The sequence below is a fragment of the Drosophila ananassae genome, chromosome 3L, assembly GCF_017639315.1.
Source record: "Drosophila ananassae strain 14024-0371.13 chromosome 3L, ASM1763931v2, whole genome shotgun sequence".
Lineage (NCBI taxonomy): Eukaryota > Metazoa > Arthropoda > Insecta > Diptera > Drosophilidae > Drosophila > Drosophila ananassae.
In genome coordinates, this window is record NC_057929.1 from 11,800,179 (window position 1) to 11,822,277 (window position 22,099).

The 22,099-nt window shown below is 46.4% G+C and overlaps 3 protein-coding genes and 1 long non-coding RNA gene across 6 annotated transcripts; 3 read left to right on the forward strand and 1 right to left on the reverse strand.

Annotated features, from left to right (window-relative positions):
- The first annotated feature begins 4,799 nt into the window (after nt 1–4,799).
- Nucleotides 4,800–7,026, forward strand: LOC6496149 (G-protein coupled receptor Mth). 2 transcript variants are annotated; one of them, XM_001960299.4, is made up of 7 exons: nt 4,803–5,394; nt 5,461–5,605; nt 5,672–5,851; nt 5,904–6,167; nt 6,223–6,400; nt 6,465–6,644; nt 6,706–7,026. In XM_001960299.4, the coding sequence occupies exons 1-7, from the start codon at nt 4,897–4,899 to the stop codon at nt 6,785–6,787; spliced, it is 1,527 nt and encodes a 508-aa protein (XP_001960335.2). In that variant the 5' UTR covers nt 4,803–4,896; the 3' UTR covers nt 6,788–7,026. The 2 variants fall into 2 exon arrangements, with proteins under 2 accessions (XP_014763643.1, XP_001960335.2); XM_014908157.3 differs by lacking the exons at nt 6,223–6,400; nt 6,465–6,644; nt 6,706–7,026 and having other exon boundaries at nt 4,800–5,394; nt 5,959–6,137.
- A 1,708-nt stretch (nt 7,027–8,734) lies between these two features.
- LOC6496150 (60S ribosomal protein L22) lies at nt 8,735–11,024 on the forward strand. Its single transcript, XM_001960300.3, has 2 exons — nt 8,735–8,894; nt 8,951–11,024. The coding sequence occupies exon 2, from the start codon at nt 8,953–8,955 to the stop codon at nt 9,823–9,825; it is 873 nt and encodes a 290-aa protein (XP_001960336.1). The 5' UTR covers nt 8,735–8,894; nt 8,951–8,952; the 3' UTR covers nt 9,826–11,024.
- On the reverse strand, nt 10,451–11,725 carry LOC116654703. The gene is made up of 2 exons (XR_004309877.2): nt 11,505–11,725; nt 10,451–11,442 (listed from the first exon to the last, which is right to left on the reverse strand). It is a non-coding gene; the product is annotated as an uncharacterized LOC116654703 (long non-coding RNA).
- Nucleotides 11,339–13,327, forward strand: LOC6496151. 2 transcript variants are annotated; one of them, XM_001960301.4, is made up of 5 exons: nt 11,339–11,429; nt 11,522–11,941; nt 12,485–12,552; nt 12,614–12,718; nt 12,771–13,320. In XM_001960301.4, the coding sequence occupies exons 3-5, from the start codon at nt 12,539–12,541 to the stop codon at nt 13,270–13,272; spliced, it is 621 nt and encodes a 206-aa protein (XP_001960337.1). In that variant the 5' UTR covers nt 11,339–11,429; nt 11,522–11,941; nt 12,485–12,538; the 3' UTR covers nt 13,273–13,320. The 2 variants fall into 2 exon arrangements, with proteins under 2 accessions (XP_001960337.1, XP_032306460.1); XM_032450569.2 differs by lacking the exon at nt 11,339–11,429 and having other exon boundaries at nt 11,491–11,941; nt 12,771–13,327.
- Nucleotides 13,328–22,099: the final 8,772 nt, after the last annotated feature.

A 22,099-nucleotide genomic window follows, 5' to 3' on the forward strand; every position in this document is an offset into this window, starting at 1 on the left:
TTAAATCGCATAAATTCAAATAAATAAATGGCAAACTGAAACTGAATTCTGGTTGCTGGCTGGGACTTCGAGGGGCACGCCGCACGCCAGTTTGCGAGCCAGATTGGGGCAACAAAGATTTAATAAAATGACACAAAAACACGCGGAGCAAACATAAAAATCAATAAACAATAAAGTTGATTTATGCGTCAAAGTGTCAATTGGCAGTAGCCAGTATCCAGTAGGCAGTGCCGGCCCCCGCCTTGCGCCTTGCGACCATCGGTCACCACGGCGTATGCGTAATTGCATTTGGCAGTCGAGCCGACGCGTCCGTCAGCCTCGAAGCCTGTGAGTTGAGAGTCGGCCTGAAACGCATTTAAGTGCTTCATTCGATATTCCAATGATGCAGCCTCCTCCTGTTGCCCCTTGAATTTGCCATTCATTTCGAAATATTTTCCGCCGCTGAATGAATGATTGAAAAATATGCTTTTGATTTTATTCCTATTGATCGGCAACAGTGGCAGTTCGTGTTGCACTTATTGTTGCAGAACCAGAGGAGTGGGGGCAGGGTGGCAGGGTGGCGGGCTAGAGCGGAGTCCACAATTCATCTGTCAACCAAATCAATTTTGTGGCTTCAGCCATTTATCTTTGTTAGCGCTCAATTGACGCATTTGGTTCGTGGCAGCAGTGGCATCAGTGGCATCGGTGGCATCGTTGCCAGCGGCGGCAGCTGCCTCCCCAGATACAGACACAGATACAGTTAGTGATTTTCAGTACACTTCTGGATCCGTTAGCTACTAGATCGGATCGGTTTCCAATTGGGACAGCGGCTAATTGAGGCAGGGCCTCGCCACAGCAGCAGCCACAGCCGCGCCTGATTGCAATTTAATTGTGTTTTTGCAGCTTTTGTTTGTTTCCCTCAGCCCTGCCCGACCATCTAGTAGCTGGCACTGAACACGCTATAAATATTTGATGAAAATTATGGAAATGAGTTGCACAAATATCGGGTTCAATGTGGTGTGAATTGTCCAACTGCCACTCGCAGTTGGAGGGCTAGGAACATAATCGGATTGAAACAAGTCATCGGAAGCCTTTGTGATTCGTAATTCATACGTGTGTCCTGTCAATGTGTCTGCCCGATCGGATGATGGGCTTTGTCCTGATGAAATTAGAGGTTTTCGTTTTTTACAAAGTGCCTGTTAATTGTAATTGTTGAAATCGACTGAACTCCTCACTTTTATATTCCATTTCGATGGAAATATAATCGCTGTAAGATCGTGCATTCCACCTCAGTTTGTCAGTCGGTGGAAGAGGCATCCCCCTGCCAGTCGAAACTGCAATTCATCAACTTGAAATCAGAAGAGACACTGCGCTTATCCACTATCCAGTCTCAGGTCCAATCTGCATCTCCTGGCGGGCCACCCAGAGTGGGCGCAAGTCAACGAGGTGATTTGCATGCAGCCAGAAACTCGGAGGGGGTCTCCTCGGATTAGGCGCGGCCCTGATTGCCCCAATAGGAGTTATGGAGCGGCAGTCAGAGCTGCATGCTGGCGAGATGAAAGCGAAACTATTGTAATGCTCGTCATACTAAAATCCACTTACAACCATAAGCTTATTCTCTCAGAAGTCTAATGGAAACCAAACAAACAATAATATCTGGAGCAATACGCTTCGGCGTAAGTTGGCTAAAAGGAGTCATGGCTGGGACCATTTCACTTGACCCCCGCCCTGCCAGTCCTGCCGGCCCTGGCTTGGCCCCAACATGCAGATCCCAATCCATTCTCAACCCGTTTTCCATTTCGGGACCCATCCGCATGCGTTACGCAAATTGAATTCGTTGTCGAAAATTTATGCAACGTCGCGTCGCCATCGCCATCGCCATCGCTGGCGGAGCACTACTATGAATGGGGCCAGGCGGAGCGGGTACCTTCCACGAATGTGCACAATGTACTTGGGCCCCGTCCGATATCGACAGTGTTGCAGTTGCCACACAGCCGCAGCAGCACCAGCACCAGCACCAGCACCAGCGCAGGAGCAACTCCAGCCAGCCGGGCAGCCGGGCAGCGGGCCAGCGACTGAGAAATTTATGCTTTGTTTTGCCTTGGAAACATGGAACATCAATTCTCGTTAACTTTTCATGCACGACCGGGCGATGGAACATGAAATGGATATATGCATACATTCTCGGTTCGGTTCTTTGTGCGGCCACTCGACCCGGCTGCCACTCGAGGAGGCAGTGCCCACTACCCAGTACTCGGGAATAACAATAAAAGTGCAAATGGGAAAAGTAAAATGAAATGGCCGAGCGCTGCCCTCAAAAATAATATTTATCCACTTCTGATTTCCTATTTCCTCTCGGGGTCTGAGGAGGCATCCCCCCACTGATCACCTAATTTAACTCATTTAATTTGGCCCAGACCCCCGATCCCCGACCTGGTTTAGGCCAATTTATCAATTCCTCGGTCTCGGCCCGGTTTACACACAATTGAGCATCGGGCACGGCCGACTTGTTAGGAACATAAGCCACAATTCGTTTTATTAACTCACCCTCGGAACCGAGTCATATACAGCGTTTTTATTTCCGTATGCATGGAAATGGAGGTCCTTCGCGGGGGAGGTCCTGCCGAAAAATATGCAAAGCACCCTGACCTTCGTGACAAAGAGAACGGCGACAAGTCACAACAATTGCCCGGGCCATTCAATAAAAATGTAAATTAACTTATCAATTACAACGCCCAAACAACAATAAACTGCACGGCGGCTCGGCTCGACTCGGCCGTAGGATGACTAGGCACGTGCTATGTTTGGACCTTCCCAGTCCAGCCCCCCCTCCCAGAAGAACCAACAAAAAAACAACAAATTTTCGTCGAATGGCGTCCAATCTTGTGGCCACTTCTCCGGCCGGAGTTCCTTGGCGCTCCCGTAACGTTTTTCTTATGCAAATTGCCAGCGCTAAAATATTCCAGTCTCATAATTTTTATTTCCGTTATTCGAGTTTCAAGATTGTATTGCATACTTGTTGGCGCATCGCCCTGGTCTCTGGCTGCTACTCCGGCGAGAGCCCTACCAGCGCCTTTTGGGAAATTTGCCTTGCTAATATGGCCGAAAGGAGGAGAGCCGAGTGTCTGCCAGGTTGTCTGGCTGGAGACCAGAGACCAGAGACCAGAGACCGGAGACCGGCGACTGTTCACTTTTCGCTGCTGCTGCTGCTGCTGCCACTTCCCGAGGCAATCTCCCATTCACAAAGAGGGCCGGCCAGAGTGGGCGGGCCCTCAGATAACGGCAAACATAAATGACATAAGTTACGACTGTCAGATCCCCGATAGTATCTTAATTTAGAGAGTGGGCGAAAGGCAGAGTTCGATGTCGATGTCGATGTCTCCGGGGGCGGCCCACTATCGGGCTAAGTGATTGTAATGGCCCCACAAAGCACTGGAAAGTGTAAACAGTGCGACTAACTTCTGGCCAAAATATATCAGCACTGGAAGAAATGGATAGCCCTTGAACTGTTAGATGAGAAAGCTAGAAAATTTTCACACACTCGACCCGGCTCTAGTCTTTCATCTGCCACTCTTTCCACCAATAATCAGAGGTGGGGCCTAAAAAGTGGTCAGATGAAGTAGTCCGACCGATGATGAGAGGTTCTGGCCTGGTCCGATGGTCACGCCGGGCTCATTTTTGCATTCACGCCGATTGCGATGCTTTTCCAGCAAGTCGGACAAATTATGACCACGACTTTAGCCGGTATTTCTAGTTCTGGGCTATAGAGCGGGGAAGACTTAGGAGTATAGTTCCACTGCCTACTGCCTACTGCCTGCTGCCGACCAGGCGATAAGCGTTTGCGTGATTAATGAAATTCGATGCCCATGCCCGCTACCGCTCCCGCGAAAGTCGAAAAGTCGGGAAGAAAGAGTTGCGAAAGCGACTGGCGGTTGGGGCCTCTCCATAAATAAACAATTAGGTCTTGCCACCCGCAACCGCACTTGGCCGGGGCCACTCCAATCTTGGCTTACTGGCCGGCACACTGGGCGGCCTCCTCCAGGCCTCCCCTGCCTCCCTAATTGACTCGCACTCGCCCAATTAGAACTCGTAAGCGAGCACGCTTTGCCCATTTCAATTTATATTGAAATTTAATTTAATTAATAGAGTGACTGTGTCAGGGGACTTGGGTTGCGAATTCAAACTGGAGCTAGAGCTGGACATGGATGTGGATGTGGAGTCACCCACCAGGTGTTGTATCCATTTCCCATTTTCCTGCTCTATCGCAGCGGGAAGTGTCAGGCAGTCAACTCAATAAATGTTTATTTTAGCTGGCACATTTCCAATTTGGGCCTGGGCCTAGTTTGTCTCCTACTTCTCGCCGGTTGACTCAGTTGGCGATACTTTTAGGACCGGACTCTATAGAGTCATATATTGCGGCTTTGGGTGCCCCAATCTCGTTGCGAGCTGGCTCATGGGCTTAGATATTCATCTCTGTGCGCGGCTTGCATTTCATTAGCCAGGTCGGTTAAGCCCGCCAGTTTATGGCGAAATAAAGTACTGCTGAGCTCTGGGTTTTTGCTGATTTTTTAATCAAACTATTAGAATAAATTAGAAGAAGAAATCTGCGTGTAATGCTCCTCCTCAATTGGCTGTCCGTCATGAAGCCCCTACTACTTTTGATTACAACATACTATTGATAAACTCGTTCTGTCGAGTGACTGTTTGCAGAAAATTATAAAGTATTACTCACCGAGTGAGTACCAGAAAGAGAGAGCTGTGATATGAATAAGCTTAGTTTTGAAAATATATAAAATATTTAATTTGTTGTTTCAATTTATTGTGAAAGAGCTCAGTTCGTTTTCAGAGATGTACGCTTAAAGTAGAGATTTAAGTGAAAAGAATCATTGTGTACTCACTAAGCGAACAAAGGAAGAAATGGAACTGGCTCTTAGGCGTTCGACTACTGGTTTCCTGTGTCTTCTACTGGTGATCCTAGAAGGACACAAAGTCAAGACGGACATTGCCGGCTGCCATTTCTACGACACCGTCAACCTCACTTCCAGCCAGAAATTCGAAAACGGATCTTACTTCTACCAGGGAGTGGAAATCACCCCCAACCGGACCGGGGAATATAGCCACGTTCTGCTGCCCGATGGCGACCGGGAGTCCGTGAAGAGCCATTGGCGAGGATGTGTCTGCCAGCTGAAGACCTGCATCCGGTTGTGCTGCCCCCCCAACCAGTACATGACCCCGGATAACGTATGCGTAGATGGCCTGGAGGAGGAGACGTGGTCAGACCACTACGTGGATATCACCAGCGAGAACGACACGAAAAGCCTGGACTTTCACAAGGACTTCGTCCATCAGGGACATCTACCTCAGCCCTGTTCAGATCTGTACAATCTATACAAGAATGAGGGCATACTCTTTGAGGTTTGCAGCAGACTGTATTCGGCTTCAGACTCCCAGTTCTCGTAACCCAAAGCCTTTCCACTTCAGAATGGGACATTCCTGCGGCACTACGACAACAAGCACCTTACCAAGCAGGAGTACTGCATCCAGCCCCTGAAGTTCAACGATTCCATTCAAATCCTGCCCTTCAACTGCGCCATAAAGAGCGGTCCCGATTGGGGAAAGACAGTGGGTAAGCCCCGGAAAGCTGGACATTCTTCAAGGAGGCTTGTGTAACACACTTTTCTACTTCCACCAGCGATCAGCACGTCCATAGTCGGCATTGTTGTCACCATCGCGGTTTTCTGTCTGACAGAAAAGCTGAGAAACTTCGACAGCATATGCCTTATTAGCTACATGGTGTGCCTGGGCTTAGGAAGTCTCATGCAGCTCCTGGATTCATGGCAAATACCAACTTCCACACTGTGTGAACCCACAGGTTGATCCAGGGCTTTCAAAAACGACTTCGTTTAAATAGTTTGCTTTTCCAGGCTACCTCGGCTACTTCTTCATAATGGCCGCCTTCTGCTGGCTTTCCGTGATCAGTTGGTATGCGGGAAAGCGCTTTGCAAAAAAACAGACCAACGTAATAAGAATTACGAATCCTGGCAAGAAGTACTTGGTCAACAGCGGCTATGCCTTGGGCATGCCTGCTCTCCTGACAATTGCCGTCGTCCTGTTGGATTATTTTTTGGACAAGGATGAGTACGAGGCGTGGATGCCGGGAGTGGGGATCTTCAACTGTTGGATCAAGAGTAAGTTTGTCCAAAGCCTATCAATGCCTATCCCTTGATCCCCTGGCTCCCACAGCCCAGGACTGGAGCGCCATGATCTACCTCTATGGACCGATTCTGATTGTGATCACATACAACATGACCGTTTTCGTCAAGGCGGCCACGAATATTGTGACGATCAAAATGAACACCATGAAAAGTTGTAGGTCGGAGGAGTCGCACGCCTCGAGGGGAGTCTATTCTGAAATGCAAATGTGGGTTCTGGGTTCTACCCCGTCTCGGTCTCGGCGTAGTCTATATATTCTCAGTTCTTTGCAGATTCATGATCTGCGTTAAGCTCTTCTTGATTATGGGGGTGTCGTGGAGCCTGGTGATTATATCCTACTTGGTGGAGAACGACGACTTGTGGCGTACTATTTTCCTGCCCAGCGACTTAATCAACCACTCCCAAGGAACTATAATCTTAGTGGTGGTCGTGTTGCCAGCAATCCTGAAGAGGTAACACCATTGGGGAAAGCTTGGGGAGTTACTTCCTGACTATATTTGTTTTGACTTTTAGTAAATCAAAGAAAGCGGCGGAGTCCAGAAGTGTCGCCAGCAGAGTACCTCTGACTAGGACTTCTGATTCAACATCAGCCTGAGAATAGTAAGAAAATGATCGTATAAAAAGTTTCCATGGAGGTTTCTGACTCAGCTTCTGGAGAAAAAGCCTCACCCTTGAACTGAAACCCGAGCTTATCAGCACATAAGTTCATTTTATTTACATGACATACACTTCACATAATTATATTCATATTGTAAAAAATAAATATTAATCATAACAATCAATTGCTTCTGTAAGCTAAGTAATTATTTATTAAAACCGAATAATTACAAGAAATATGTGCTAGCTCCCCTTCATTCGCATTTCGAAAGTCTTCCGACATCTCTGCCCACCTGATGTCGAAGTGATCGATTTCCCTGGACGTCCATTGGCATCCGTAACAAGCCTGACTCCCAGGCTCCAACGCCCCCGCCAATCCGCGTTCCAATCCCAATCCCAATCCCATTTTTCGCTATCCATCCGCCCATTTGCTACCGTTTAGCCAGATTGATTTCGGGCCAGAAGCCGCACGACTCCGCCGATCACTTCTGGGGCGGTGGTGATAGTGGGAGTGGGCGGGGCGGTTGCATCACGCCCACCAGAGTGTAGTTTTCCCATCGTCGGGGCCCATCAATCAATTTCGGCACAGGAGAACGATGGAGGTGGGGGCGCGCCGGCTTACCTGCCGGAGAGTCCACCAGGAGGACGCGGGGCTTAGGCCTGCGGGTGCTTTGGGCTGTAAAAACTGTTTCGGCATCATTTTTCATATCCGTGGCCGCCAAAATAAAACAGCAAAGCGGCTAAAGCCAAAGCCAAAGCCAAAGCCTGAAAACAATATCCAGACAGAGGCCTGGAAATCGAGTAGCATCCTAACAGCAGGAGTTGAGTAGAGTGATGGGAAATCACAAACGAATCGCAAGGGTTTCCAGAGTCGAATTCTGTAATACTCTAAAAGGAAGACGGAAATTGTGAATTAGATCGTATTGTCTATAATTTTTAACTGCCTTAAAGTAGAAAAAAGGCTTAATATTACTACCAAAAAAAGGGTAAAGAAAAGTTTGTATTGCGGAGCCGCTTACGTGATCGCTGCATTTCTTTGGCTTTCTGTTTGCGAAGCTATCGACACTGCACTGCCACTCCCCTGGCCGCCCAGTTTGGGCCTTTTTGGCTCTTGGCCCTGACCAGGGAAAGAGACAGCCTCTGGCAGCCAGACAGAGAAAGGAAGCCGAGAGAAGGTTTCGTTGTAGCGCGAATTTGTTGCAATTTCTCATTGTCAGCAAGCGCGTTCGCCGGTAAATTTTGATTAAACGCTCCCCGGGAATTCACTTTGGGTTGCACTTTTTGTTTTTATTTACCTACCGATAGGAGATGGCCTCCCCGCCATCGCATCGCTTCCCCAATCCCAGTTGGTGGCCAGCGCTTTCATTTGAATTTGATAAATGGAGCTCGTTCGAAAGCGATATGTTGTGCAACTTGGGGATTCTTTTTGGTTGAAAAATATTGAAGCGATAACTAAATGTTTTTACAACTCGCGAATAAATGAACTTGACTTCGAAGGGGTGTGAGAGGTGAAGGCTCTGGGTCCGGCCATCCATTTCAGAAACTTGTGGGAATGCGCCAGATAAGCTCTGATTGTCACTTGTACTTCAGCGCTCAAGTTTCCAGTTTAAATTGATTTCACTTAAGGAGCAGCTTGCCCCTTCTGACCGCCGACTTAAAGGAAACCAGTTGTGAAGCACAAATTACAGGCTACGCTGAGGAGAACAAATTGATGGCTGATCGACAGGGCCAATATTAATTTAGTGCCAATTAATCAGTCCTGAATTGGAGCGTCAAGTTTCCCACTTACTGCACTCTCTCCTTCAAAATACCGACTCTTATATTGCAAGGCGCCAAAGGGAATCGAGTAATCGCAATTCGCTTGGGCGAAAAATCAAATTCGATTGCTGGACTATCTACCCAAGCCACGCCACGCACCTCTCTCAGTTTCGGTGATGCCATTTTCTAATAATCGAAAAGCAGCTCTACAATTGGCAAATGCCATTAATTGGCAGCACTGGCCGGAAAAGCGCAGCCAACTTCAAGGGGCAAGCTCCCAAATCTTTCTTTTCCTTCGAGAACGCCTGCGGAGCGGTCACGGCGGTCCTAGGCTCCGCACTTTTCAAGTGAGTAGAAAACCCTGAGAACATCGGGATGTTCTAGCCTTAATATATTATACTAGGAATGAAGCCTCAGGCTGCAACGAAGGATGCCGCCAAGGGCAAAGGAAAGGCCTCAGCAAAGTCCAAGAATGCTTCCGGTAAGGGGGGAGCTTCCTCCGGAGAGAAGTCCACTGCCCCGCCGCCAATGAACTCCAAGAAGGTGGCCAAGGCCCCGGCTGTCGCTTTGCGTAATCTGGATTTGGCCACCAAGGAATCTGCGAAGAAGGTCGCCGATCACGTGTCGAAGAAGCTGGTGCCTCCCTCGTCTTCGGCATCTTCGGCCACAATGGTGTCTTCCAACAAGAAGGTAAAGGCTGCGGCTGCCCAGGCGCCCAAAAGGGAAGCGCCCTCGAAAGCCGAGGCTCCGCCGGCCAAGAAAACTACTGTGGCTGCAGCTCCGAAACCCAAAGCTGGTGCCGCAGTGAAGAAGGAGCCTGCCCCGGCTGCCAAGGTGGCAGCCCCTATCAAGCCAAAGCCCAAGCCGAAGCCGAAGCTTAACTCGAAGAAGCTGACGCTGCGCGGGAAGAGCGCGTCCAAGAAGAAGGTCTGGCAACGCTTCGTCATCGATTGCACGTGCGTGGTCGAGGACCAAATTCTGGACCTTGCCGACTTCGAGAAGTACATCAAGACCCACACCAAGGTGAACAGGAAGATCAACAACCTGGGCGACTTGGTCACCTTCGAGCGCTCCAAGCAGTCCTCGCTAATCATCCACAGCGGTGTCCACTTCTCGAAGCGTTACTTCAAGTACCTCTCGAAGCGCTATCTGAAGAAGAACAGCCTTCGCGACTGGGTGCGAGTGGTCTCCACTGGTAAGGAGTCCTTCACCATGCGCTACTTCAAGATTCAGAGTCAGGACGACGACGACGAGGACGTGCTGGACATGAAGACCTAGATCCTTACCACTCAATTTATTCATCATCCTATCTGACCATTAAAGGTCCATATCGTAATCATAAACAGTATCATCATCATCATTTCTAAACACACTAATAATCTAAGTTAGCTTTAATCCTAATCTATATTGCTGAAAATCTCTTAAACCACTGGGGAGACCGACCTTAACTTGAACCCTGACTTAACTACCCGGCATTGATCTTTAACGTTTGTCGATGGAAATTCCATCATGGGCTTATATTTCTGGAAACTCCGCCAAGTCCACAAATATAAGCCACCTAGAAATAAAAATAAAACAAGCTACGGCTGCTCGGATCATTTTTAATAATGCCGACCGTAAGCTTTAGAATTAGTTCGATAGTATTAGCTATTAGTTTATTATTAATATTAGTAATTAATATCGCCGGAATTCTCTTAAACCACTAGGAAGGGAGAACACGCCCTTCTGACTAAAACTACTCGTCTTAAAACATGGCTTGTATCAATGGATACCATCAATTCCATTATCATCATTAAAAAAAAATTTCATCTCTTTAAAGAAAAGGTATTCTGAACCTTTGGATAAGTGTCGACCTTTTATGCTTATCCTCGGTTTAGACTTTTAGTATCCTAAGTTATTATTAAGCTAGTTTTAGTTAGTTTTTAGCTATATCAGTGGAAATCTTAATCCACTAGGAGGGTCTAACGCTTAAACTTCAAACCAAGAGACTGCTCTAAAATACTCGATGAGCAGTCCAAATATCTCTATCCTTTCACATTAGTTCGTAATTGATTTTCTAACTCTGGAATCGGTCGATTCCCTTGTTATAAAAAAAACACAATTCTAGAAATAAGTTACGAGTTGCGACTGCTCTGAACATTTGCTTGAGAAGTGTCGACCACTACACCATTATATTAGTTTTTAATTGCTCTTAAAACTACACACTTGAAACCCAAACACAAAAAATGTAAACCCAAAAACACAAGTTACGACTGCTCTGATCAGAGAAGTGTCGACCATTTATAATTATCCCTTTATATTAGTTTGTAATGGCACTTAAAACTAAAACCTACATTTTTATATTCTTATATAAAATGTAATCAAAAAACATAAAAAAAAGGTTACGACTGCTCTGAACATTTCGAAGAGACTTAGTGTCGACCACTCATCCCCTGTATTAGTTTGTAATTTTAGAATAAAGAGACTGCTTTATATCATTTCTGCGCATAAAACCACCCTTTTAGTTATGTGTTGCCTTGAAGAGCTTGCGAATTTATTTGTATTTTCTTTTGGCCTTTTGCAAATGGCCTTAACTTTAAACCGAACGATTGACATTTCAGAGAGGGCCTCCTCGAGTGGTTCTCGTCTTGTTTTGATTGGGAGGAGCCCCGACATGTTTTCTTTACCTTTTTACGCTTTTGTAAATACCTTAAATTGCCCCATTGGTTGGGATTGTTTTCGATGCCAGTCGGCTTAATTGCTTCGCTGTGGGTCTCTGCCATTTGGCCAACTGGCCCAGGGCAGACATGGGGACGGGGGAGCTCTGTCAGCGGCCAGAGCGGCCGTAGGTGGTCCATAACAAGCTAATGAAATGCGAATCCAACGAAATTGCGACCAACTGAGTGAGTCAGGCAGCTGTCAAAATCGAAATCAACCTGAGCACATGGGCCAGACTGGCTGAGTTTTTTGTTACCAACCTTTTCATTTCTTTTAGGCCATAAAGAACACAAAGCCTGGAGAGGCTGAAAGGCATTCACCACTGAAGCCCTGGAACCGGGGAGGAGGCGAGTACAATGCGAAAATAAACATAAACGTCATGCAAATCGTATGGTAATTGCTGTCATCGCCGGCTCTTGTCAAAACGGGTTGAAGTGTTTTGTAAATGCCAGAAAAAATTAAATTCCCGACATGCAGTCGAGTACCAATAATGATAATAATAATAATAAGGCAGTTGGAGAGACACGCACGCGATTATTATTTTGTCAAACAGGAGAAATCGGAAGGAGCAGCTTTCTTTGTTGTGTTGAAAAACTGACGTTTGCCCAACACTCAGTCCCGAAGCCGTTCAAGTGGGCTTTTTATTGCACTTCTAATTAAACTTCTTCCCCTGTCAGATCGGTGGTACTATCCGGAGGTTAGTTAATCCCCCAACTGGAAGGGCTAATTAACACGTCGATTACAATATTGCGCGGACAGTGTCGCTTAAAATTGATGATGCTCATTAAAACGTCTGCGAGTCCTTCTGGTCTTGGCCTTCTGGTCTTGGCCATTGGTCTCGGCCACAACTAGTCGGTGCTATTTTTAGGGCCTGGACCCTAGAGAAGCAGGTGCAGCTGCCACAGAAGCACAGGTTGCACATTTATGGCCCGGAGATGATTACACGAAGAGGTGGCTCCCAACCTGTTGGCTGCCCGATCGCCCGAGATATCCAAGATTAGCAGATTGCCTCGGATGGCCAATATCGTTTACCTTAACACAATGGATCCGCAGACAGCGATATGCTCGCTTCTGGGCCGCTAAGTTATTTTTTTTGGCTCCCCAGGCGTTGACACTTTTCGCCATAATCTTGGCATGAGTAGGGTTTGTTTTTCTAGCTTGGTTTGGGTTTCGTTTTCATCTCGAGCCGGGGTATCGTTTACACAACTCCACTTTTAAGATTTTTGTGTATTCTTCACAGCTCATTTACCTAAACTTTTCAACTCGAACGCTCTTGGGATCTTCCGACGACATAATGGCTGAAGCAGAGTGAGTGATTATGCTATCTTCTGATATTGAGATAATATTGAATATGTGGACTCTTCCACAGTTCTCGTGAGGAAGGCAGCATGGTGGGCCTGATATGTGACGAAGGTATTGTGCTGGCCACCAATTCAAGGAACAATCTAATCTGCCACCTGGACGAGCGTATATAGTAAGGATAGAAGACCACTAGTCCCGATTTTGATCTTTGTTTCTCACGCCAGTTGCTGTGCGCCTCGTTCCAATGCCGATCGCGACATCATCCTGGAGGTGGGGACCCAAGTGGACTACCAAACCAATGACAGACACCAGAAGCTGACCGTGGCCCAGGTCAAGGACATGCTGTGCCGAAAGTACGAGAATGCTGCGACCGTGGATGTCCTCCTGGCTGGGCAGGACCGTCTCGGCCTCCATATGTACGACCTCCAGCCGAAGAGGAAGACCATCAGGATTCAGCATGGAGCCAAGGGCGGAGCAAAGGCGGAGGAAATTCAAGCTTACCTATCTCTGTACAGAAAGGATCCAATGAATCTGGCAGAGGCCGAGCAGTTGGTCAGGGAGTCCTTGAGGGTGGGCCCCGACGATTACCTGGACATGTGCCTTATCTACAAGGCGGAGCACACTGAAGTGGAGGAGGAGGCCCCGGAGCTACCTCCGGAGACGGAGCCCCCCTTGGATGCCGAAAGGCAGAGTATATCTGGCAGATCGCTGCAGAGTAACTGGTAGATGGTTTATCTGCCTTTAAACGCTGGAAATAAATAAATTACTGCGCTCTCCCTTTAATTGGCCGCTTTTTTCTGCGATTCGCAAGTTGGCCAGAAATAGATTAGCCGCTCCTCCCACTAAGAGGGAAAAAGGCAGCGTAAGCACGCGTGATTTATACTCAAAGCCGGCCCGGATAATTAATAATGATTAAAAGCTGGCGCCCATCAACAGGCAGGCAAATATGAGTCCTTATATAGAGCTATATTATGCATTAATATACGTGATCCCCGCCACTCGCCGATCCACTGGCGTTTGCCTCCGGGGGACAGACGTCCAGCTGTGCGGATTAACTTGAATTTATATGTTGTGCCTGCATTTGAATAATTCTATATTCGAGCCGGGGAATTGGCAGCGAGCTCTATCTCCGCCAGCCCGCTTTCCACAGCGCTCTGTGCGTGACCAGGCTTCATTTTCTCCGTTTCTCCGACTCCGACTCACTTGTGTGGTCTCCTTCCATTGACAGCTCCTGGGTGGCATTATGCTGTCCGGTCTCGATTTTCACTTTTCAGGCCAGCAAGTCCGACAGTTGCTAATTGATTTCTACGTAGATTGGGCTTCTTGTTAATCGCTCCGGCGGCGGTTTAAGAGGAGCTAGAAGGGATATGATTGGGAGCCATTAAGCCAAGATGTATTGCACAGGAAATTTCTTTATTTCATATTCCCCAAAGCCTTTAACGAGTTATTCCACACATAGCACCTAAGATAATGGTAATTTTTCTCAATCGTCGCCATATTTTGATGACGAGAATAGCCTATATAGAAGATAAGAAAAGATATATCCACAAATAAACCTATATCTTTGCCCACTTTCATCCGATCTGCATCATTCTGAATCAAAATCATGCAATATTTATATTTTTTGGATTTTTAGTCCATTTTTTATGGGGCATAAACTTCGAGATTTCGAGAAATTCGTAGGGAGCACTATATAGCCCCTTGCAATGAACATATCTTTGTCAATAATTCCCCGATCCTTCCGCGGAATACCTTACACAATTTGTAGATCGATTCTACGTCATTCTGCGTCAAAATCTTTGAACAAATTTTTTTTTAGATTTTTTGTCAAATTTTCTGAGGGATCCCCTTCGAAACTTGAAGATATGCATGGGGAGCACTATATGGCCCCCTGCGATGGCCATATCTTTGCCAATAATGACCCGATCCTTCCGCGGAATACCTTAAACAATTTGTAGATCGATTCTACATCATTCTGCATTAAAAATTAGGAATAAATTTTTTTTTAGATTTTTTGTCAAATTTTCTGAGGAATCCCCTTCGAAACTTGAAGGTAGTCATGGGGTGCACTACATGGCCCCCTGCGATGGCCATATCTTTGTCAATAATCACCCGATCCTTCCGCGGAATACCTTAAACAATTTGTAGATCGATTCTACGTCATTCTGCATTGAAAGTTAGGAATACATTTTTTTTGAGATTTTTTGTCAAATTTTCTGGGGGATCTTCTTCGAAATTTGAAGATAGCCATGGGGAGCCCTATATGGCCCCCTGCGATGGCCATATCTTTGTAAATAATCACCCGATCCTTGCGGGGAATACCTTAAACGATTTGTATATGGATTCTCCATCATTCTGCACCAAAATCTGAGAACAAAATATTTTTTAGATTTTTCGTCAACTTTTCTGAGGGATCCCCTTCGAAACTTGAAGATATGCATGGGGAGCACTATATGGCCCCCTGCGATGGCCATATCTTTGTCAATAATCACCCGATCCTTGCGCGGAATACCTTAAACGATTTGCAGATCGATTCTACATCATTCTGCATCAAAAGTTAGGAACAAATTTTTTTTAGATTTTTTGTCAAATTTTCTGGGGATCTTCTTCGAAATTTGAAGATAGCCATGGGGAGCCCTATATGGCCCCCTGCGATGGCCATATCTTTGTCAATAATCACCCGATTCTTCCGCGGAATACCTTGAACAATTTGTAGATCGATTCTACATCATTCTGCATCAAAATCTTAAAACAAATTTTTTTTAGATTTTTTGTCAAATTTCCCTTCGAAATTTGAAGATAGCCATGGGGAGCCCTATATGGCCCCCTGCGATGGCCATATCTTTGCCAATAATCATCGGATCCTTGCGCGGAATACCTTAAACGATTTATAGATCGATTCTACGCCATTCTGCATTAAAAGTTAGAAACAAATTTTTTTTTAGATTTTTTGTCAAATTTTCTGAGGGATCCCCTTCGAAACTTGAAGATAGCCATGGGGAGCAGTATATGGCCCCCTGCGATGGCCATATCTTTGCCAATAATCATCGGATCCTTGCGCGGAATACCTTAATTGTTTAAAAACCTACGATGTCGTTTATTTATTATTTTGTATAAGAAAATGTAAAGAGAATTGTGAACTCAGCTTTCGCTTCCTCTCGTTGTATCTTGTATCTCATCTGTTGCCCAATGCATCACCGATGAGCCCCAATACTTTGACCAAACCAATTCAGTTCCAGATGTCAGTTGATAAGGAAATATTTGGTCGGCACCCAGTGCCCTTGCCCTTTAAAAATTCGAAATCGGAATCTCTGCCGAAAATAAAGTGTCAGCGCCAGGACGGAGACAGGAGGACGAGGTGCCAGAAATCGAACATCAAATATTCACAATAAATTAAATGCGGCAAGTTCCGAGAAGGATGCCCGCCCCTGCCCCACGTCCTTCCCCCCAAAAATATTTCGCTTTCAATCGGCAGAAAGGTGCGAAGGCAGGAGGGATGGCAGGGGTGGTACCTCTGAATGCAAAATCGAGTTGGGCTGCCTTCTGATATCTTATTTTATCCGAGTCTGCCGAAAAAAGATGCACAAAAATGCAGGCAGTGTCACCTTTCGGCGGCTCGAGGTGGAAATATATTTATGTGGCATGCGAGTTGCAAGGTGTGACAACATGAAAATTTATCTGCACCATCGCTGCAGCATCTTTATCTCGACTGGAGCACAGAGGAGCCCCCTCTGGATATACCTGTGTGTACATTCCGGCTACTGGCGGAGGATTTATTTGCCAGCCGGGTCAGGGATTGGCGTCTTAATGCGACATTAACTCGGCGGAATCTGTGCATATTTGTTCGCAAATATGAGGTGCATTGTGCATACAGGGGTTGATAGATGGGGCTAGGAGGGGATTATCTAAAGGGAGACAGGACACCTGTTGCCCAGGAACGATAAACGAGATTCCGCTATTGGGGCAACAAATTGTGCTTCCACGGCAGCTTCTTTATTAAAATTGGGAATCAGTTCCACTTTGGATCTCGGCCCATTTTGGCCCATTTTCTTGTCCAACTGTCTCTGCATAATTATTTGTTGTTATTGCCACTTGCCACTGCCGCCCGGCCTGGAATGACAGTGGCAAGTTTAATGAAATTGGACATGCAACATAAAGTAATTTATTTTTAATTAATTTATAAATGCAGCAACATCAAAAATGGCAGCCGAAACAAGCTGAGCCGAGAACATTTATCCGCTGGCCAGTGAACCGTGAATTAAGCCCCAGTCGTATATAATTTTTTATATTTCGCAACAATTTCTGTTTGCCTTTTTTAGCCCCTGCCCCTGCTGCAGCTCTTATGGATTTTAATTTTTTGTACGTTTAATTTCAGTTTTATGCAGCAGGCATGCAACAAGCGGCACGAAGTGTCGCTGACAGCCGTGTCATCGGTAGGCGGTGGGGCGGGGAGGCTCTCGGGCTGGCAGGCTTGGTGGCGAGGGGCAATTGGCCGCCACGCCCCCTTTTATCCCCCGTATATAGGGGCGGGGCGTTGGCAATGGCAGCAATTTCATTAAAATTTACTGCACACTGCAGCGGCGAAAAAATAAAAAAATTGTTGCGGTCAATTAACGTCAGCAACGCGCTGCCATAGCCGACACATAGCCCTTCGCCCCGCCCCCTTGTCCGCCACTCGGCCCCACGCCCATCCCCACCCACGGCTCATTAACAGGCGGCAGCCCGATTTTATTCCCATTTTTGCATCTCCATACTTTTCGGTTTATTGTCGCTGGCGTGAATAAATAAATAAGTTCCATTGACATATGCTCAAATAAATAATAGAGCGCGCTTAAATTATTGCCCCCGCCTGGGGCAGGGCACTTCATACATGGTAGGGAGCCGGCGCGGAAGCGGAGCAGACACATCCTCCGACGTGGCTGTGAGTTATGATCCAGGCGGGGAGACCGCAGGACCCGCAGAGCCCCACAACGGCAATAAAGGCTGCAGCCTTGGAGCCGATGACGATCATTTTTAATTTTCCTCCAACAAAGGCCCAGACTGACAATGGACATGGTCCAGGAGAAGGGTTTATGCCAAAAATGAACCACAATAGGGGCGGCATATATTGCAATCTCCGAGGGTAGAGACAAAGAAAACCTTTCCACTTTCGTGCCATGTATCTAGGAGATACTGTCTCGCTATCTAGAAACTCAATTTGGAGTCTCGAGGCCATCATCAAAGCGAGAACCCAATCAAATGCAAGGCGCATAGACAGGGATCCCCCAGCCACTTAATTGATAAACTTTTTCTCACAAAACTAATTTGTTTCCACGCAGACTTGGGTCCAATTGAATTCCCTCAATCAGAGCGGGGAACAAGTGAAAAGAATTTAATTAAGCTGCTGAAGCCAAACAAAATGTTTGGCTGCCCAAATCTGGCAGACAGGGAGGAGCTGGAGCTGGAGCTGGAACTGGAAAGGGATCTCCCCCTTGGACTTATTAGGCCCCTCTGCCAGTGGGTGTGGCAGAATAACAAGAACCCCGCTCGGCGGAGGAAATTGCAGATGACTCGCAGGGCAACAAAGCCGCAAATTAGTTTCGCTTTCGGAGGGATCTCCATCGAGTTCTCGCCATACTGGCTCGCAGTACGTATGGCTGCGGCTACTAATGTCAAGCCAGACTACCGGGTCTGGGGCCAGGGCCAGAATAAATATGAAAATATTGTTCAAGTAACCGGCAACCGGAGCCCGGGGCCCGAGGCGTCTTTCCTGGAAACAGAAAGAGCAACCGGAATAACAATAACAACAATCACCCCCAATGGACCCTGAAAAAGGGACTAATGCACTGCCAGAAAAGTCTGGTTTTTATGGATTTGCCAGAGATCTTGAGATTCAAAGATTTCTGAAACTCATGGTCTGGTTGGAGATGGATGGTGTTAGAAAGTAGAGATGTTGCAGACCATTTAGAACTGATGTTCTGCTGACTTTTCGGCCCTGAAACTATCCAGTTTATCTCCAACTGTAACCCTTTCTTTCCTGATTTCTCTCACTCCTTAATATGGATGCAGATGTACTCAAAAATCGCTCCAAACGTTGTCATCGTTGTCGGGCTGTTTGGTTGTCAGTTGTCGGTTGGCAATCTGCATCTGCATCTTGGCACCACGAGTGGTATCTGCATCTTGGGCCCGGGACGCGTCTGCATCCATGTGTGCGCACTTAGAGATGCCCGCGATGAGATAAGCTCGCCCCCAGTCCCACCCCGGCCCCTCTGGCCCGCTTCTTTTTGTTCATAAATTATAATTTTATGATCACGAACATATTCGTGGAATACTCGCTGGCTCCATTGTCGCCATCTGAAGCTCCACGCTTCCATGGGCGTTAAATATTAAAGTGTCTGGGCAACGGGGGCCCGTGGCTCAGTGGCTGTGGCTTTGGTTGGCCCTGGAAATTGCCTCTGTTCCTGGGACTCTGGGGCGGAGAGTGTCATCGTTTGTGTTTACACTAATTGAAGAACTCTTCGGCAGAGCCCTTCAATGTCACGGATGCTTCCAGTTTTCTCCACACTCCTCACTTTTTTCGCGCGATCGTCAACTTGGTTTATTGCCCTGGCCCGGCCCGGCTCCGGCCTGAAATTAGTTTGTTTTAGCTTAGCCGCCAACGAAAGGGGCCAGCTCTGGAGATGGTAATGATGAGTTGCCTTCTACGATTTTATTGAAAGTCGTAAATCAATTAACTGGCCCTCGCCCTCCGAGGGACTTCCAGCTGTCCCATCGATATTGGCTTATTTATGTGCTTTAATTAGCATGGCGAGAGTAATAAACACATTTTAAAGATTTTTACATTTTTCATTTGAACTAGGCTCCTATTTTTTTCTACTATCGCAGCTTTAATTTCCATGTTGACCGTAAACTCACTTTCCCGGCTATAAAAATATTTGCATTTTCCACATACAGGCTAAACACAACAAGCTTTTTGTTTGTTTTTAATTGGTTTCCATTTCCCAGCTGGCTGTTCATCTGCCATTGGCTTACCCTTTATCCCTTTATTTTTATCCGAACAAATATTTTGATAGCTTCGACGGAAACAAAACCAAATGTTTTCAATTCAAGCGCCACTTATTCGATCAATATTCAGTAATCGATTGGCATTTGTGGTATTTTTTGCAGAGTAGCCCTGGTTTGCCTATCGATCATCCCTAGATCCTGCTCTTCCTCTACGCTGGAATTCTCGTTAAACGATTTTTATTAGAAGTTGCAGAGGCGGTTAAAAAGCTCTGTGGCTGTGGGAAAGCAAAGTGAAATTTAATAGTGCAGCAGAATTCCCGGCATAATTAGTGCTTGCCACGCAATTTTAATATTCAGCTTAATGAATTTACGGTCTCCGGAGGAGCAGTGCCTGACTTACATCCTAAAGCTTAAAGTTTCCGGTAAGTTTTCAGTTTTTTCCCCTTTTTATACTATTAATTGGAAAACAAAAACACGCCCTGGAGAAAGGTCTCATTTGGCTAAAACTATTGTCAATTAACTATTTTGGCAAGAATATCCTTTGGCCAAAAAAATATCTATAAAAGTCTTGCCGCCAAAAGTTTTCTTGGCGCTTTTGTCCTTAATCCTTGATCGTGTTCTCCTGTTGGCCCTTGTGCCAAGTTTGGTTTATAAAATTATGTTTTTAAGCATTAAATGTCTGTAAACAAAAAGTGTCACTCCTTTCGTGATTATCCTTAAACTTTCGCTGAATCTTTGCCTGAAAGTTCAAGTTTGCCTTCTCCGCTGCAGAATTCTTTAGAAGTTGAGAGTAAATTAGCAGAAAGTGCGCTTCAAAATAGGAATTAAAAGTTTGTCCAAGTAGACAAAGGGAAACACCAAATTAGTTCCGGAAAATCGAATTACTCGAGAAGTGAGCTTCGTGTGTGCGTTTCCCGCGCTTTTCGGCGTTCTATGAAATATTTGATTCAAGCTGGCGGGCTTTCGGAGCAGAGTTGTTTGTGTATTTTTCACACTCGAGCCACACATTCGCTTGGCAGCACTTATTCGCACTTCAAATACCGAAGAAGTTGTGGTTTCCTGGAGTAGTCGCCACTCCAGGTCCTGGTTCCTCGCTAAACACCGCAGCTTGCCCTTAAAAATTGTATAAAAATCCGTTCTTTATGAGCTGAGAATCTGTGCTCCGCCGGGCTGCTGTGCCGCAGGGAAATTAATTAAAAACGCCCACATCTCGGCGATAAATCAGGCGACAACGGCAACAACGACAGCAAAGACCGAGGGCCAGCAGCAGTCACACACACACGCACACCCATCTGGCAGCACATCCTTGTGGCACCACCCGATCACCACCCCCTGGGCCCCCGCTCTACGGTCAGCCCTTTGCCCGGGTGTTTGCTTAAGTGCCACTAATAATCCATTGTTGGCTTTTGTCCTTGTCGCTGTTGTTGCAGCTGCTGCTCAGACATCCTGCCCCCTCCTGCCACGCCCCCTGCTCACCGCAGCAATCGAACGCAGGGAAACCAAAAGAAATTGCATGTTCAGCGGCCAAAGGGAGAGAGTAACCAGGAACCACTACCCACTACCCAGTACCCAGAAACCAAAAAAGAAAACAGAACTTTTGAAAACAAAAGTTTTGAGTCGAATGTGTGCTTATCGGCTCGGCAGCCTTCCGAGTGCATAATATTTCGGATTTATTTATGTTTCAGTTTAGCTTTTCGTTATTTTTTATGTTGCCCCTTCGTTTGGGCTTTACAGAGAACAAAAAAACTTTCCAAACCAGTTAATTATTATTAAGTTTATCTAGAAAATCATATTATTTCTAAGAAAAAAGTAAGCTTTAGTTGGAAGACAAGTTTAATGTTTGCGAATCACCAGACTTTTCTTTCAGTGCACTTCCTGGGGCACCCAAAATGTGTTTTAAATTAAAGACACAATTTTTGTTGAATATTTTTCGATTTATGCATATTCGCTTAAACGCTGACAGTCCACCAGACAAGCCATAAATATTTGGCGCCAAGTGGCAATTTAACTTTAACGTGGCAGTCGTCCGGCTCTGGGACTGGAGCTCCTCTTTAAAATTTAAAGCGATTTGCGGTTTGTTTTTTAAATCCGACAGTAGATGCGTTTTTGCCGCCAAAGGGCTTCTATTTCCAGGAATTTAAAAAGGGCGCGCACGCCAACTCATTCCCAATCAGTCTCCGATTCCCTTTCCGGTTCGAACTTGTCTCTAAATTACTGCCCAAATACTTCATTAAGCCCCTGCACATTCCTGGAATGGCCTCAACACCTCCAAACTCGAAATTCTTTCGTAATGCACCTGAATGGAGTTCTCCGGCTTATAGACGTTGTGCTAAATAGCGCATTTAGCTTGTTAGCGGTGAGAATTATGTGACAACTCCATATTGGCTGCGGGCCTGGCCTGGCCTGTCGGGGCGCCCAGGGAGGTCCCACCCGCTCCTCCAGGCCCGGCCAAGACCGGCGATAAATATTCAAGTGTAAGTGGATACGGTCAAGGAGTGTGGGGAGCCAGAGCAGCCTAGTTGGCGGTTTCAAAGCTAAATCAGAGTCAGGAATAAACTTAGTATCATAA

What these genes read in the sequence shown, in the direction of transcription:
- LOC6496149 (XM_001960299.4), top strand. Translation starts at nt 4,897, where the DNA reads ATGGAACTGGCTCTTAGGCGTTCGACTACTGGTTTCCTGTGTCTTCTA. An exon ending in ATGAGGGCATACTCTTTGAG is followed by an intron (nt 5,395 to 5,460) that starts GTTTGCAGCAGA and finishes TTTCCACTTCAG; the next exon opens with AATGGGACATTCCTGCGGCA. An exon ending in GTCTATTCTGAAATGCAAAT is followed by an intron (nt 6,401 to 6,464) that starts GTGGGTTCTGGG and finishes AGTTCTTTGCAG; the next exon opens with ATTCATGATCTGCGTTAAGC.
- LOC6496150 (XM_001960300.3), top strand. Translation starts at nt 8,953, where the DNA reads ATGAAGCCTCAGGCTGCAACGAAGGATGCCGCCAAGGGCAAAGGAAAG.
- LOC6496151 (XM_001960301.4), top strand. An exon ending in CACCTGGACGAGCGTATATA is followed by an intron (nt 12,719 to 12,770) that starts GTAAGGATAGAA and finishes TTCTCACGCCAG; the next exon opens with TTGCTGTGCGCCTCGTTCCA.